Consider the following 12,881-nt stretch of genomic DNA (forward strand, 5'->3'; position numbering starts at 1 on the left):
CACCACGGGATTTGTGGATCTCTTTTGAACGTCCATCGGGGAACTTTTCGAGAAATCTTCTTGGGTATTATGAGCAATAGTACAGAAACAGGAGGTTCACAGAAAACAGTGCTAGCGAATTATCTGAAATTTACAAACATACTCTGCTCTAAGTAAAGCAGCTTCAACATCGCGACGTCCTCGTATACCTTTATCCCTTACTCCTCCTGATCTGACTCTCAATAATTGCAAATGTGGTCAAACAAACCATAATCTCCCACTTCTTAGCCTCTTTATCACGAGGTGGATTGCGATCTTGTCCGCTCTTCGCTGTATATGCGATGAACAAGCTGCCGGCCTTCATCGTCCAAGAGCTGCTTCTTACCCACTTTGCCACGAGCTGTCCATCCTCCTCATCAACGCCTCCAGCGCGAAGTTCCATGCTCTTCAGCTTCCCGAGTGCACCGAGTGATTTCCGGTATGTGTATGTCATTCTCTGTGCCCCGGTTCCGAAATCGAAGTAGTATATCTTGTGGCTATACTTCTCGGGCCGTTCCAATCTCTCCCATATCATCTGTTTGCCCTCTATCTCTCCAGCTGGATCGCCAAGCCCGATAGTGAAGCCGCGACGGTGCATTTTCACAACCCCGAGGACTTCTCCGTCCTTAGAGTCTCCTTGGTGAAGTAGGAGGTCAAACTTGTGCTTCGAGAGAGTCTCATGGGTCTCAATGTAGTACACAGAGTCGGCCGGAGGACCAGGCATCATGATGCGGTACTTCTGAAGTTTCCCATTTGACACGAGTTCGTAGGAAAGCCCTTGGCCAAAATTCGTGGCAGCCGTAACATTCGGCGTGAGGGTTTCAGAGTCCATTAATGGTGAAGTTGTTGACATTGTGACAGAGAGGTAATTGAGAGAACACAGAGGTAAGCTGCTGTTTCTGCGACTGAAGTCGATAGAATGCACGGAGACGATGGAGCTTGAGAGGCTGTGCGGTCACTCCGCTATATGAAGGCTAGATCATGACGGGGGCGTTGAAGGCGCGGCTTCAGAAAAGGTATGCGCTAAACCACACATGGTCAAAATCCGCGAAGGCCGATCTTTTATTTAGATCTACTAGAGAATCTACGTGATTGGCTAGAGGTAGCGGCACCGATCTTCTAGGTTGAGGTTACAGAGGAGCTAACCGCTAAAAGCAATGAAACTGCGAAGGGGCAAAAGCTACCAAGGATGACCGGGCACTCCAGCTTTTACTAGTTAGGGGAGGGAAATGCTAGGTACACAACAAATTATGTAATTTCTGAGATTGGATAATAAATAAATCATGTGATTGTATTTGAAATACCAGAACATTCTTTTGACTGATTTTCTCCTTCCTACAACTGTTATGTCTTGCGTCTCAAAGCGTTTCATTGTATAAGCACTTGTACAAGAACATTAAGCCTACCTTGACTAGCTTGTCCTGGCAATTAGGGTTTGAGAAACAATCGAAGAGTGTAGATGGTGACACCAGTCACGGGATGTACTGTACTATCGAGCAGCGCGATGATAATGACATACGGGTGCTGGAGGTTGTCCGTCAACATACGAATATCCATGTCCCTAAGCTTGTACGTAAGGGTAGAGGGTGAGCTTGGATTTTATATTCGCGAATCCGAAAACTATTTCTAACTATGTAGTCACTGATTCAATGTCCTCGAACGAATATCCTGGATCACAATATTTGAGGGTTCTGTCGGGGACAGTACCTCCCTACGCCAGCAAGAGGATATCAAACTCCAAGTGCACGGCTATGTCAAAGATCTAGCCAAAGTGCAGCTTCCAGAAAATTCGGGTGTACGATCACTGAGCTCGTCGGGTGAGGTCATACACAACCAACCTCTTCGTCGAGGACCCTTCGGATCCATTCAAGATTTTTTTCTGGTCGTATCGAGAATACACCACTCATCCGGCAGATAAACCATCATAGCTACCCGGTGTTATCACACATCGATTTGGATCCCTCGAACATTGCACTTCATCCAACTCTCGATGCCGTTGCTGATATGATTGATTGGGTACATGCGGCTTTCTTTCCGGAGGGTGGGTGGAGCGTCCATCGAACGTGTCATCAGCGGAGGAGATTGGAGACTCTTTTAATGGGATTGAATTCCCAGTGGAAATCTGATGCGAACACGGCATTTTGACACGTGCTGATCTGGGTTGGTTGTCGTGAGGGACCAAAAGGCATGTTGCGGGGCGGCTCACGGGTCAAGGAATCCTGCAGTGCCAAGCGAGGAATCTCCTCTGATGGACTTTACGTTGGACATGTTTGATATGGATTGAGAAGTATTGAGAATTTGTCTTTTCACCAAAGAAACTGTCGTTGGAAATTGAGAGATGGTGCTCCGGTCCATGAAGTCGTGGTATAGATGGCCTGAGATGTGTCGGGATGAATATTTGCCCCATTGTCCAGATTGAGCGAACTGGAAGGTTCCATCAAAGCTCGTCGCAGAGTTTGTTGATATTCCTGGACTTCTGATGAAGGCTTCTGCGTAGCTGGCTGATATATTGACCTCGACGTCGTTTGTTTATCCTTTTCGAAACTTTCAGATGTACCTTTGAACTCAACACCTTGTTGTATGTCCCCAGGAAAGAAACTGCCTGCATCATGGCTCTCTACCCGTCGTCTTTTCGACTCTCGAGGCTCGTGATGCTCTGAATGAACTTCCGGACTCTCCAGACCAGCGGCTTCGTGGCCAATGCAAGCTTGCTGCCACTGCCGAATATTGTACGGAGTATCCAGAGGATAATCAGACCAATAGTCCATGCCTTCCTTGCTGAGCCTTGAGAAAGGCATGTATGCTCTTTTGCGACCTAGTCTCGTCGTCCGGTCACTCGGCAAAGCTGCTAAGAGCTGTTGGTCCGAGGCCTGAGAGAGCAGTTTCAACAGCACGCTCTCTGTAACCTGGAGGCGGTGCTCCAAGTTCTCAATGTATCCCTTCGCTGGGCCACTGCAGGAGTGTCATCAGAACCTGATGCTTTGTAAGAAAGTGCTCGTTGCGGTATCTACCTACCGCCGCAGCTGTTCGGGCCAATTACACAAACGGTTGTATTCAAGACATTGCCCGCAAACAGGTCTACACCGTGATAATCAGTCAGAGTGATTCTTTTGAACGTGAAGTGTCGCGGTCTTACTTTTCTCCACTGCACTAGGATGGAGAGTCAGCAAACAAGCTGGCCATCCCGGGCAAGAAATAGCTTACTTTCTGTTTTCGTGAGCGGCACGCATTGCAGGCGACCGTAATGCGCGCGGGATTCTTCTCCTTGGATTTTGGGGGCATCTTGTCTTCTTTAGTCGATGGTTTGTCGAGAGTAGATGTCAAATGGAGTTCCCAGTCTAGCGAAAGGCGGGGGAAAGAATCGCCTGAAAGTTTTGCCGAGGATGCCGGTCCGGTTGAACCATCACGCTGATTCACACTTCTGATAGCCGGGTATTAATAGCCAGGATGGCCTCGTTCCCTGCTTCTTTCAAACATCTCAAGTCGACTTGTGTTCAACATGACCTCGAAACCTGCATACCAGATCGCGTCCATTCCAGGCGACGGCATCGGAACGGAAGTAGTCGCTGCTGCAATCCAAGTGGTCGAGAAACTGGCGAAGACTTTGGACACCTTCCAGATCGAATTTACCCACATCCCATGGGGAACGGCATACTATAAACAGAACGGCCGATACGTGCCGGAGGACTGTCTGGATATTCTGCGCAAGTTCGACGCCGGACTATTTGGAGCAGTTGGAGCGCCAGGTATGTATATGAGGAAAGTGGCTTTTTGGAACCCTATAATGATATCTAACACTGCGGAAAGATGTGCCGGATCATATCTCCCTCTGGGGTCTCCTCCTAGCCATCCGTGGCCCACTGCAGCTCTACGCCAATGTTCGCCCGGTGCGGACCTTCCCAGGAACTAAATGCCCGCTAAACACCGCCACGGATGGTATCGATTGGCTGCTTGTTCGAGAAAACTCCGAGGGCGAGTACTCGGGACAGGGAGGCAGGTCGCATATCGGGCAGCCGTGGGAGGCCGCCACCGAGGTGGCCATGTTCACGCGGGTTGGGATCGAGCGGATCATGCGCTTTGCATTTGAGAGTGCTCAGTCGCGCCCGAAGAAGCAGCTCACGGTTGTGACGAAGAGCAACTCCTTGCGCAACGGCATGGTCCTCTGGGATGAAGTAGCCGCTCACGTTGCCAAGGATTTCCCTGATGTCAAATGGGATAAGATGCTCGTGGATGCAATGACGGTGCGGATGGTGGCTAACCCGCAGTCCATAGATACGATTGTGGGCACGAATCTGCACATGGATATCCTTTCTGATTTGGCTGCTGCTCTGGCTGGATCCATTGGCGTGGCGCCGTCGAGTAACCTGGACCCGACGAGGAAGAATCCTTCTATTTTCGAGCCGGTTCATGGGAGTGCCTTTGATATCACCGGGAAGGGAATTGCGAATCCCGTCGCTACTTTCTGGTCTGCAGCTGAGATGCTCTCGTGGGTTGGTGAGAAGGATGCGGCGGCGAAACTCATGCTCTGCGTGGAGAGTGTCTGCTCGGCAGGTATCCTGACGCCGGACCTGGGCGGCACCGCGAACACACAAGGGGTAGTGGACGCGGTAATAGCAGAGATCGAGAAATTGAAGTAGATTGTCCAAGTGTTCCTTCGGCTAGCCTCTCTGTCGGGCAACGGGGATATTTGCAACTCAAATCTGTAGATCCTCTGGGTAAATAAATGGTATGGCAATATACAGAGACAATAATATACAAAATGAAAGATCAACCCCCCAAAAGAATTGAACACATTTGCGCCAACAAATCACTCGAAAAGTATCATCCACGCCATGAGGGCAACCCAACCAGGGACAAAAATGGCAGTAAGAATTCCAGCTCCTGCTCGGTCTCCCGTCGTAATGGGTTGCATGGTGTTGCCACCATTGTTGTCATTCTTACCCGCGTTAGGGTTGCCTTGGCTATTGCCTCCCGTCGTCTGAGTCAAGGGCCCCCTCGCGATGTTGTTGCTGAAAGCGACCAGGTTCGCAGCGAAACAATTGCCGGCACTGATCTCAGGCTCCATGCCGGCGCGACCATCGAACGAGCCCGTCACCCAACTCTCGCCGCATTCGTTGCCGCCGAGAGTACTTCCCGAGCAAGCCTTTGCCGCTCCCCCGGCTGAGGCCTGGAGTTTGGGAAGAATTTGCGAGTATGTTTGCGGGACCAGGGTTGCCGTCAACGCTAGCCAGGAAGTGGTCCAGCCCTTCATCAAGAAATTGTTGCTATCGAAGCACGAAGTGATGAACCCATCGCATGACAGCTCGAACATCACATAATTGTATTGTTGAGGGAAGAATATCTCCAGGGTTTGGTTTGCAAGGCCGTAGACTGCAGTTGCCCATTGCTCCTGCTCGGCGCCCGTTGTCTAAAGCGATGCAAGTTAGAGGTATGTAAGATCTCTCGGCAGAATGTATACTCACCGAGTTATACATGAACGCGGCCCCCATCAGATATGTGCCGTAGTTGTAGGAATACTGCGTGTTGCCTTGGCTTGTACAACCGTCCTGCGTTTCCGTAGAGTCGGCCACATTCCAGGTCTGGTTATTCACCAAAGGCGAGTTCACAGACCAATTCCAGATCTTTTCGGCCCAGTCCTTGTATTCCGAGTTGCCAGTATAGCGATAGAGGCGAGCAACCAGTTGGAACAACCCGCCATTCGAGATGGAATTCTTCATAGTATAACCACCTCCTTGGTAAAAGAATTTTTGCCATCGTACGCCGCCACCGCAGGTGGATGTATCCCAGCCCACACCATCGCCGTTGGTCTGGTCTCTGAAAACGCCCTCGGCAAGGGCGAGCCAATCCCACGTTCCATATGATGAAGGGGCTTGGGGAAGATTCATCTCTGCGGCAGTGATAGCGGCAATGCCCCAGAACATTTGGTCGTCATTTCCCTGTTTTAAACCAAAAAGAAAGTAAGAATAGCTCTTGAGGAGCGGTCGCGGGGAGTTGCTTTTCTTACCAAAAACTGACTATAGTTGGTCGGCATATAGTCGCCTTGAGGTCCACTTTGCCATTCCAGTCCCTCAGCCGTGATGGCATTATATGTGTCGTCGCCCGTGTAGTGCCAGTAGTTGAGCGCGACGATGAACAGCGCAGCACCCTCGTACCATTTGGAAGGGAAGGCACCGGGAATTCCCCCGGAGTCGTTGCCAGAGTAGTATGTAAATGCTCCGTAGGTTGCTATCGAGGCGGCATTTTTGAGAGAGTCTATGCGTGATAAGTCGGAAATGATTAGCGGAAAGCCTGAAGACAAGAGTGAAGGGTGCTCCGGCAGTCTGCCGCTCACCTTCGCTATTGACGTCCAACTCGATCGCTAGTGTCGGACGGGTCAGAAGTAGGCCAGTCCCTAGCGCTGCCAGAGTGCGACGGATCTGCATTTCTGCTCAAACGGGCATGAAGGTGAGATGCCAAGACGTTAGAGCAGGAATGTTGGATCTTTCGGGCCGTTTCGTTCGTTCGTTAGTTAGTTAGAAGAAAGATGCGTTAGGGCCGAGCGCAGATCTCAGCACTTGGCCACTCTAAGGTAAGCGATCCACTCCTATGTATTATTATTGAAGCGAGACTGTGTGACCCTACGATCTATGGACCAATCAAGGAATCTTCCCCTTGAGAGATATGGGTTCCTGCGCCTTCGCTCTCTGGTTGGCGGAGAATGAAATCATCGGGTCCACAGGACCCTCCCCTAACGCCGCCAAGCCTGTCCGGCGCCTACTATATTATAGTTAGTTTCAATCACCCTACTAATATAGATAGCTAAAATCTGAGCGACAATCATCCAGAATCAATTATTCGTGCCAGTATTTAAATAATATACTAGGCACTCGTCTACCGCTAGCAAACTTTTTTTTGCCTTGTTCATCCCGGCTTGTCAGAGTTTTCCACAGTGGGTCCGGGGATTGCCACTTTGGCTCGACAGAGTTGGTTCCTAAAATAGTCGTGATGACACCACCACTTGACCTAGGGTGTATTCTTATTCTGAGTAGGGGTAATACTGTAAATCAGCAGAGCCGATAATCAGGTGGATCGAGTATTGTTGGGGTTGGTGGGAAATTCCAGGCTGACCGTGAAGTACACGTATAGTTGGGGTTCCCGCGGTGATCCGTAGAGAGTTGGTCGGCGACTGCACAAAAATAGCAGAGTGTTGTATCTTGTAGTTAACTATGTGGGACGTTTAGGTATCTCCTGCAATCCATCGGGTGACTAGACACCATACCGGTATCGTGAATAGTGGATGCTTATTCTCATTGACATCTATCGGATCTGATGACAGTGACACCTATGATTAGTTTATACCATCTGTCTGAACCAAGGACCTCTCGGGATAATAATAGCAGCTTGCTGCACAAGACTTCATCATCGACTCCAATTGCACCTGGTCAGTACATACTTCAGGCACCAAGGCATCACTGTTCATATCACGTGCGTCAGTAGAAGAGCAGGAGTAAACAATTCCATTGCATCCATTGCATCTACTCAACCCATCTTCCGCCATGGCCGCCTCCCTCTCAGCCTCTGTCTCATCGCTTCAATCCACCCTACAACTCCTCGACAGCTCCATCTCCACCCTGGACGAAGGCGTGCACGACTTCCCCCGCCTCTGCAAAGTGCTCCAAACAACGCGCGTATGCCCCCCCTCCCACCAACAAAACAACCCCACCATCCCAATTCCAATCCCGAGCCCCCCCAACTGACGAACCAAAATAAACAGCACTTCGAACTCCTCCCCGAACCAACCCTCCGTGAAGCGCAACGCTCCCTCCTCGACGAGATCAGCCCGAGCATCGCACACCTCCTCTCCCTAGCCACCAACCACGTCGAGAAACTCGCGCGGCGCGAACAGGGCCTGAAAGCAAAATGCGATTTGCAAGAGGGTCGTCTGTCGTCTAATTCGGAGAGCAAAAGCTCTGCTGCGCGGCAGAACCAGGCTAGCGCTGCAGCGTTGCGGGCGAGAATGGCTAGAGCTGGAAGTGGGGATAATGCGGCGAAGGCCCTGCAGCTTAAGAGTCTTGTGCAGAAGAAGGAGAGATTGAAGTATGCGGTTGAGAGGTTGGAGTTGCAGAGTACACAGAAGGAGAGGCAATTGAGAAAGAGCATGGCGGCGCAGTGAGCCGGGCTTGGGGGTTCTTGCATTCATCTGCTGCGACAGGTTGAATTGAGTCAAGCTGCCATATCTATATGGGTCATGGTCTCCGCGTTGCCTGGTTCCAACGGCCAAGTGTCGCTGATCTATGTCACTCCACCAGGCACTTCGACACTGTCCAATACACTTACTGGCGGTCCCTTCCTCGGTGTTGTCGAGGGCAACGTTCTTTGTGTCTGGATATCGAAACGACGCTCGCCAATTATTATTTGACGCTGCTCCTGCTCTTAGCACCGGCTTGTTGAATATCCTGTGACAAAGCAAACCAAGACAACGGACTGCGCCTATGCGAATCTCCATCTATGCTCAATGGAGAGATGCTATATCTTTATCAATTTCGATCTGGTCCAGTCTATTCTCACTAGTGCGACCACCGTGGGACTTCAATATCGGGGGACAAATCCTGCTTCGGAGAGTTCCACCTAATAGGGAGCCAGAAACCTGGCACCGTCAGACTGCCTAGTCCGGCGGCTGCGCAGGCCAAGCGCCGCAACGAAACTGACGTCCCCCAAATCAGAAGTGGTTCTCGTACTGTTTGTGGTGCACAACTCTTATGGTCAAACTGTTACCCCTACCAATATGCGGAGGTCGAGAACTGTACTCAGGTCTTCTGATAGGTATAACTACGGGCCCGATGGAAGCCAATTAATAGGGTGGAGACATAATGTACAATTGCAGTGTGAAGAATGATCCTAGTATACAATATCCCAATCCCAAATCCCAGTAGTATACAATCCCCAAACCCGCAATGAGATCTATCACAAATCATCTGCCGACTGCCTCCTCATAGCCTGCCTCACCTTCTTCTTATCATTATACTTCTTCCAACTGGGAATATTCTGACCCTTCTTCCTAACCGCAATCTGCGGGATCCCATCATCAACCCCATCCTCATCCTCAAGACCTCCAAGTTCACCTTCATCCAGGGCCTCATCATCAAACTCGCCCTCGCCCTCCTCCGCCGCCTGACGCGCCTTACCCATCGCTCTCCTCGCCAACCGCTCCTTCTTCCCCTCGCCGTGCTTATCGCCCAGGTTCAACTTGCGGGGAATGCGCGTCTTCGCGCCCAATGCCCACAGATCCCCCCATCTTGCCTTGCGCGCATCACGATAGGCCTGTCGGCTGAACGAGCGGGGTACGGTCCAGCGCTCGATTTTGCCAGCTGGCGTGCAGAAGTCGAAGATTACGTGCCCGCGGCGTTTCAGGGGCGGGTAGACGGCGCGCGGGAGGGAGAGCGACTGGACAGGAGAAGAAGAAAGGTCTGCTTCTTCGTCGACGTGCTCGTAGCCCTCGAATGCGGTGTCGGTGACAGCGGCGTCCTGGATGATGTTCTGTGTCTGGCGCAGATCGGCCCCGCGCTGCACGGCCAGGTAGCTGAATTTGACGTCCTCGTGGTTGCGGTCCTTGGAGCCCATAATGCGCTGCAGGAAGGGCGGGCGGATGAACCGCTGCTCAAAGTGGCAGTAGTCTCGGCGGCCTTTGCTTGGGCCGGCGGGGTTGTGCATCGGACAGGTGGAGTGGTTTGTGCAGGGAGCGATGATCATCCCAGGCTCCTTGGCCACGGTCTCGACGGAGTCCGGGGACTCGGTGAAATTGGTATATTCTGTTGAGCCGGGGCTGGCGATGTGCCGCTTCAGAAGCATCTCGCGGGCTCCCGCGATGGCCTCGAAGCCCTTTTGGCGACCTTTCTCGAGGAGAACCAGGACCCCGCCGTTGGGGTTGAGGAGGGCCCATAGGTTCTCGACGTACTCCTTGCGCTCGTAGTCCTCCGTGAGACCGAGGAGGGTATGCGGTGCGATGATGACATCGTACTGCTTGCGTTTGGGAGCAGGGCGCTCGTCGTCTAGGGTTGGTTTCTCGCGGACGTGTACGTAGTCCGGGAGACGGGGGAGGAAGCTCGTGTCTTCTAGCATGGCACTGGCACGCAGACGAAGGGTCTCGGACCCGGTCAATACGGTAGATCGGCCCAGCGGGATGGGCGCACCCTCCGGGTGGTCAGGCACCATCAGCTCATATTCGGCACGAAGGACATCTCTCCAGGCCAGGATACCGGCACCGCCGCCACTGGCATCGAGTACGTTTGGTCCGCCTTCTTGGGACATGAGATCGCGGATGAAGTCGGTGCCCAAGCGCTTGCGAATCTCCACCAGGACACTCAGAACCGATGCGTAGATGCCCGGGTACAAGGCCGCGAGGTATGCGTTAGCCTCCATCTCGCCCATGTGATGCTGTGAGGCATGGAGAGGGATGGGAAGCTGTGGGAGTTGGGCACGAGGCGGCGCAGTCGTGGTCGAATGAGGCAGTCCCGGGCCGCCGAACAGGCGTCGCGCAGTGTCGGCGACATGCTTGTTGGAGAACTCGGCCAAGATCGAGGAGATGGGGTCTGTCAGTGTACTTTTCGGCAGATAGATCGTGCTGGGGTCTGTGGAGAATTTGCCCTGCAGAGTCAGAGGATGAAAGCGCGGCGCCGAGTCGGGATTGGCTTCGTTCTCGAACTGCTCCAGCATGATCTCGCCGCCTAGTTGCTCGGCCACTTCGCGTGTCCGCCGCATGGCAATCGTTTCCTTCTCCACGGGCCCAGTCTCCATATCGTAGACGAGAGGCGCTTCCCCTTCATTCTGTGTGTGTGTATCTTGCTCCACCTCCACCTCCTCCCATCCCCCCTGCTCGTCTTCGAGGAACAACCTCTCGTCTTCCTCGCCCTCAAAGTCCACGTCGGAGATTTCCTCCCCGATTATGATTGGCTCGCCGTAAAGACTGGTGTAGAGCTGCAGATCAGACTCATCCAGAGCCCCGAGAGGCACGTTTTCGCCGAACTGCAGCCGGACCTTCTGCACCCATGCCTCGGCAGTGTGCTCGTCACGGTTTCCAAGCAGCAGCTGCATGAGATCTAGATCGTCGGCTTCTTCCATATCTTCGATATTCTCCATATTCTCCATATTCTCCAGCTCTTCCAACAGCTCCATCATTTTGGCCTCATTTTCACTGATCCGGTCGATCAGGGCGGAGAGCTCGTCGTTGTTTTCGGGTGGCGCGTCCGAGGGTGCGGCGGTGGATGAGAGTCTCTGCTCACTGTACCACTGCGCCGTGCCATTTTTGGGGGTATTCGTGGTCCGTGGTGTGTATTGAGACGCGGTCAGAGGGGAGTGTGTCGCGGCGTGGTGCTTCTGTCTCTGCCTCATCAGCCGTGTCCCAGCTCGCGGTCGTGCTGAAGAAGCGCCAGGGACGATGCGCAGCAGATCCCGCGAGCATTGCCGACTGGCCGAAGCGGAAGATCGAGACAACATCGTCCTTTTGCAAGAAGCGACGGAGCTGGAGAGAAGAAGAAGAAACAGAGAAAATCCATGCCAAGACTGCAAGATCAACGGGCGCTGATTGGCGGCTGAGACTCCGCTCCAATAATAGTTCCAGTATATAGAGTCAGTTACGATCGTTCACTTCCTTGCCCTAGTCCATAGTATAGACATGGATTTGATTTTATTTATCTGTTATCCTCTATCCGGGGAGGAGAATTGTTCTCTGTCTCGCTCTCCGTCTCGTCGTCGCCCATGAGCACCCGCAGCGCCGCCACCCACCGCATCACCTCGTGCTCGAGCGCCGTTAGTTTAGCCATCATGGCCATGAGGCTGGGATCCTGGCTTTCCACCCGCACCTTCTCCTTGACATGGACCTCCTCGCCGTGCCACACGAACACGTCGCCGGCCTCATCGTGGGCCGGCTGCCGGGCGCCGAAGATCCGGTCGCGCAGGGAAAAGCCGGTCAGCGAGATATCCGACGCAAACGCGGTGGGTGCCTGTGCTGGCGTCACAGGTTCGAGGGTGCGGAGCAATAGGACCAGCGCGGAGTCGGCGATGGATAGATGGAAGGAGAGATAGGAGGGCAGGGGAGGGTCGAACATCTGCTGTTGGTGAGCAATCAGATCCTGCCATCATGGAGCATCCATGCACGTACAAGTTCCGTGGCGGTGGCTTCCCACCACTTGCCGCGCACGTCGTCCCCTTCGCCCTTGAGCATCTGCCGCGCTTCACCGATGGTTTCCAGGAGCAAGTGCAGCTGACTGAAGATAAACGCTGCGTTGAGCGGGTCGCCGGTCCATGCGCTGACGTCCACAATATCGAGGCTCTGGTTCACTAGATTGCGCACCGAGACGAGTTGCTGTAGTACCAGCTCGGGGGCGTCGGGCGCCTGGGACAGGTTGAGGCGGGTGCTCGAGGCGCCCCGGGGATGCGGCAGGGAGCTCAGACGAAGCTGGATATCCTATGCGACCCGGGAGTCAGTCCGGGTCCCTCAGCGACTCTGTGGTGGAGACACGTACCCCCTTGACCACTTTGGTGCCAACTCGTGTGACGAAGCCCTTGACATTTTCAGATCGCAGCGACGACAGTACCAGGGTCGAGCCGGGTTCCTGGGGCGCCAGGAGAGCGGCGCATTCTTGTAGGCCTTCCTTCAGGGCGACCAGGGAGTCCTGTAGCGCGCGCAGCAGCCACTCGAGCTCGCGGGACTAAGTGATCGCGGTTAGCTTCTCCACACGGCTTCTCGGTGGCTGAGGGATCCGGGCGGGGGGTCCGTACCAGGGCCGAGTCGGCCTCACGCGTGAGCTGGTCGGGCGGCAGGGGAGGGTAGGCCCAAGTGGCCATGCTGTGCGTGTCGTGGGTGGGAAGGTCCCGAAGTGCACCAC

General features: G+C 53.4%; 7 protein-coding genes across 7 annotated transcripts; 2 read left to right on the forward strand and 5 right to left on the reverse strand.

Moving 5' to 3' along the window:
• Window positions 1–190: 190 nt before the first annotated feature.
• N7510_010856 (uncharacterized protein) lies at window positions 191–871 on the reverse strand (the record flags this gene model as incomplete). Its single annotated transcript, XM_056982781.1, has 1 exon — window positions 191–871. The coding sequence occupies one exon, from the start codon at window positions 869–871 to the stop codon at window positions 191–193; it is 681 nt and encodes a 226-aa protein (XP_056828275.1).
• A 1,453-nt stretch (window positions 872–2,324) lies between these two features.
• On the reverse strand, window positions 2,325–3,300 carry N7510_010857 (uncharacterized protein; the record flags this gene model as incomplete). The annotated part of the gene is made up of 3 exons (XM_056982782.1): window positions 2,325–2,970; window positions 3,034–3,041; window positions 3,223–3,300. The coding sequence occupies 3 exons, from the start codon at window positions 3,298–3,300 to the stop codon at window positions 2,325–2,327; spliced, it is 732 nt and encodes a 243-aa protein (XP_056828276.1).
• Window positions 3,301–3,517: 217 nt separating this feature from the next.
• On the forward strand, window positions 3,518–4,655 carry N7510_010858 (uncharacterized protein; the record flags this gene model as incomplete). The annotated part of the gene is made up of 2 exons (XM_056982783.1): window positions 3,518–3,764; window positions 3,826–4,655. 2 exons carry the CDS (start codon window positions 3,518–3,520, stop codon window positions 4,653–4,655), a joined length of 1,077 nt encoding a protein of 358 aa, XP_056828277.1.
• Window positions 4,656–4,825: 170 nt separating this feature from the next.
• N7510_010859 (glycoside hydrolase family 76 protein) lies at window positions 4,826–6,440 on the reverse strand (the record flags this gene model as incomplete). The annotated part of the gene is made up of 4 exons (XM_056982784.1): window positions 4,826–5,425; window positions 5,481–5,954; window positions 6,023–6,270; window positions 6,350–6,440. 4 exons carry the CDS (start codon window positions 6,438–6,440, stop codon window positions 4,826–4,828), a joined length of 1,413 nt encoding a protein of 470 aa, XP_056828278.1.
• A 1,113-nt stretch (window positions 6,441–7,553) lies between these two features.
• On the forward strand, window positions 7,554–8,170 carry N7510_010860 (DASH complex subunit SPC19; the record flags this gene model as incomplete). Its single annotated transcript, XM_056982785.1, has 2 exons — window positions 7,554–7,685; window positions 7,772–8,170. 2 exons carry the CDS (start codon window positions 7,554–7,556, stop codon window positions 8,168–8,170), a joined length of 531 nt encoding a protein of 176 aa, XP_056828279.1.
• Window positions 8,171–8,961: 791 nt separating this feature from the next.
• On the reverse strand, window positions 8,962–11,490 carry N7510_010861 (tRNA methyltransferase RSM22; the record flags this gene model as incomplete). Its single annotated transcript, XM_056982786.1, has 1 exon — window positions 8,962–11,490. The coding sequence occupies one exon, from the start codon at window positions 11,488–11,490 to the stop codon at window positions 8,962–8,964; it is 2,529 nt and encodes an 842-aa protein (XP_056828280.1).
• Window positions 11,491–11,684: 194 nt separating this feature from the next.
• Window positions 11,685–12,840, reverse strand: N7510_010862 (uncharacterized protein; the record flags this gene model as incomplete). Its single annotated transcript, XM_056982787.1, has 4 exons — window positions 11,685–12,104; window positions 12,155–12,460; window positions 12,519–12,704; window positions 12,775–12,840. The coding sequence occupies 4 exons, from the start codon at window positions 12,838–12,840 to the stop codon at window positions 11,685–11,687; spliced, it is 978 nt and encodes a 325-aa protein (XP_056828281.1).
• Between the last annotated feature and the right edge of the window lie 41 nt (window positions 12,841–12,881).

Source organism: Penicillium lagena (genome assembly GCF_028827675.1).
Source record: "Penicillium lagena strain IBT 129212 chromosome Unknown utg000008l_segment0_segment0, whole genome shotgun sequence".
NCBI classification, from domain to species: domain Eukaryota; kingdom Fungi; phylum Ascomycota; class Eurotiomycetes; order Eurotiales; family Aspergillaceae; genus Penicillium; species Penicillium lagena.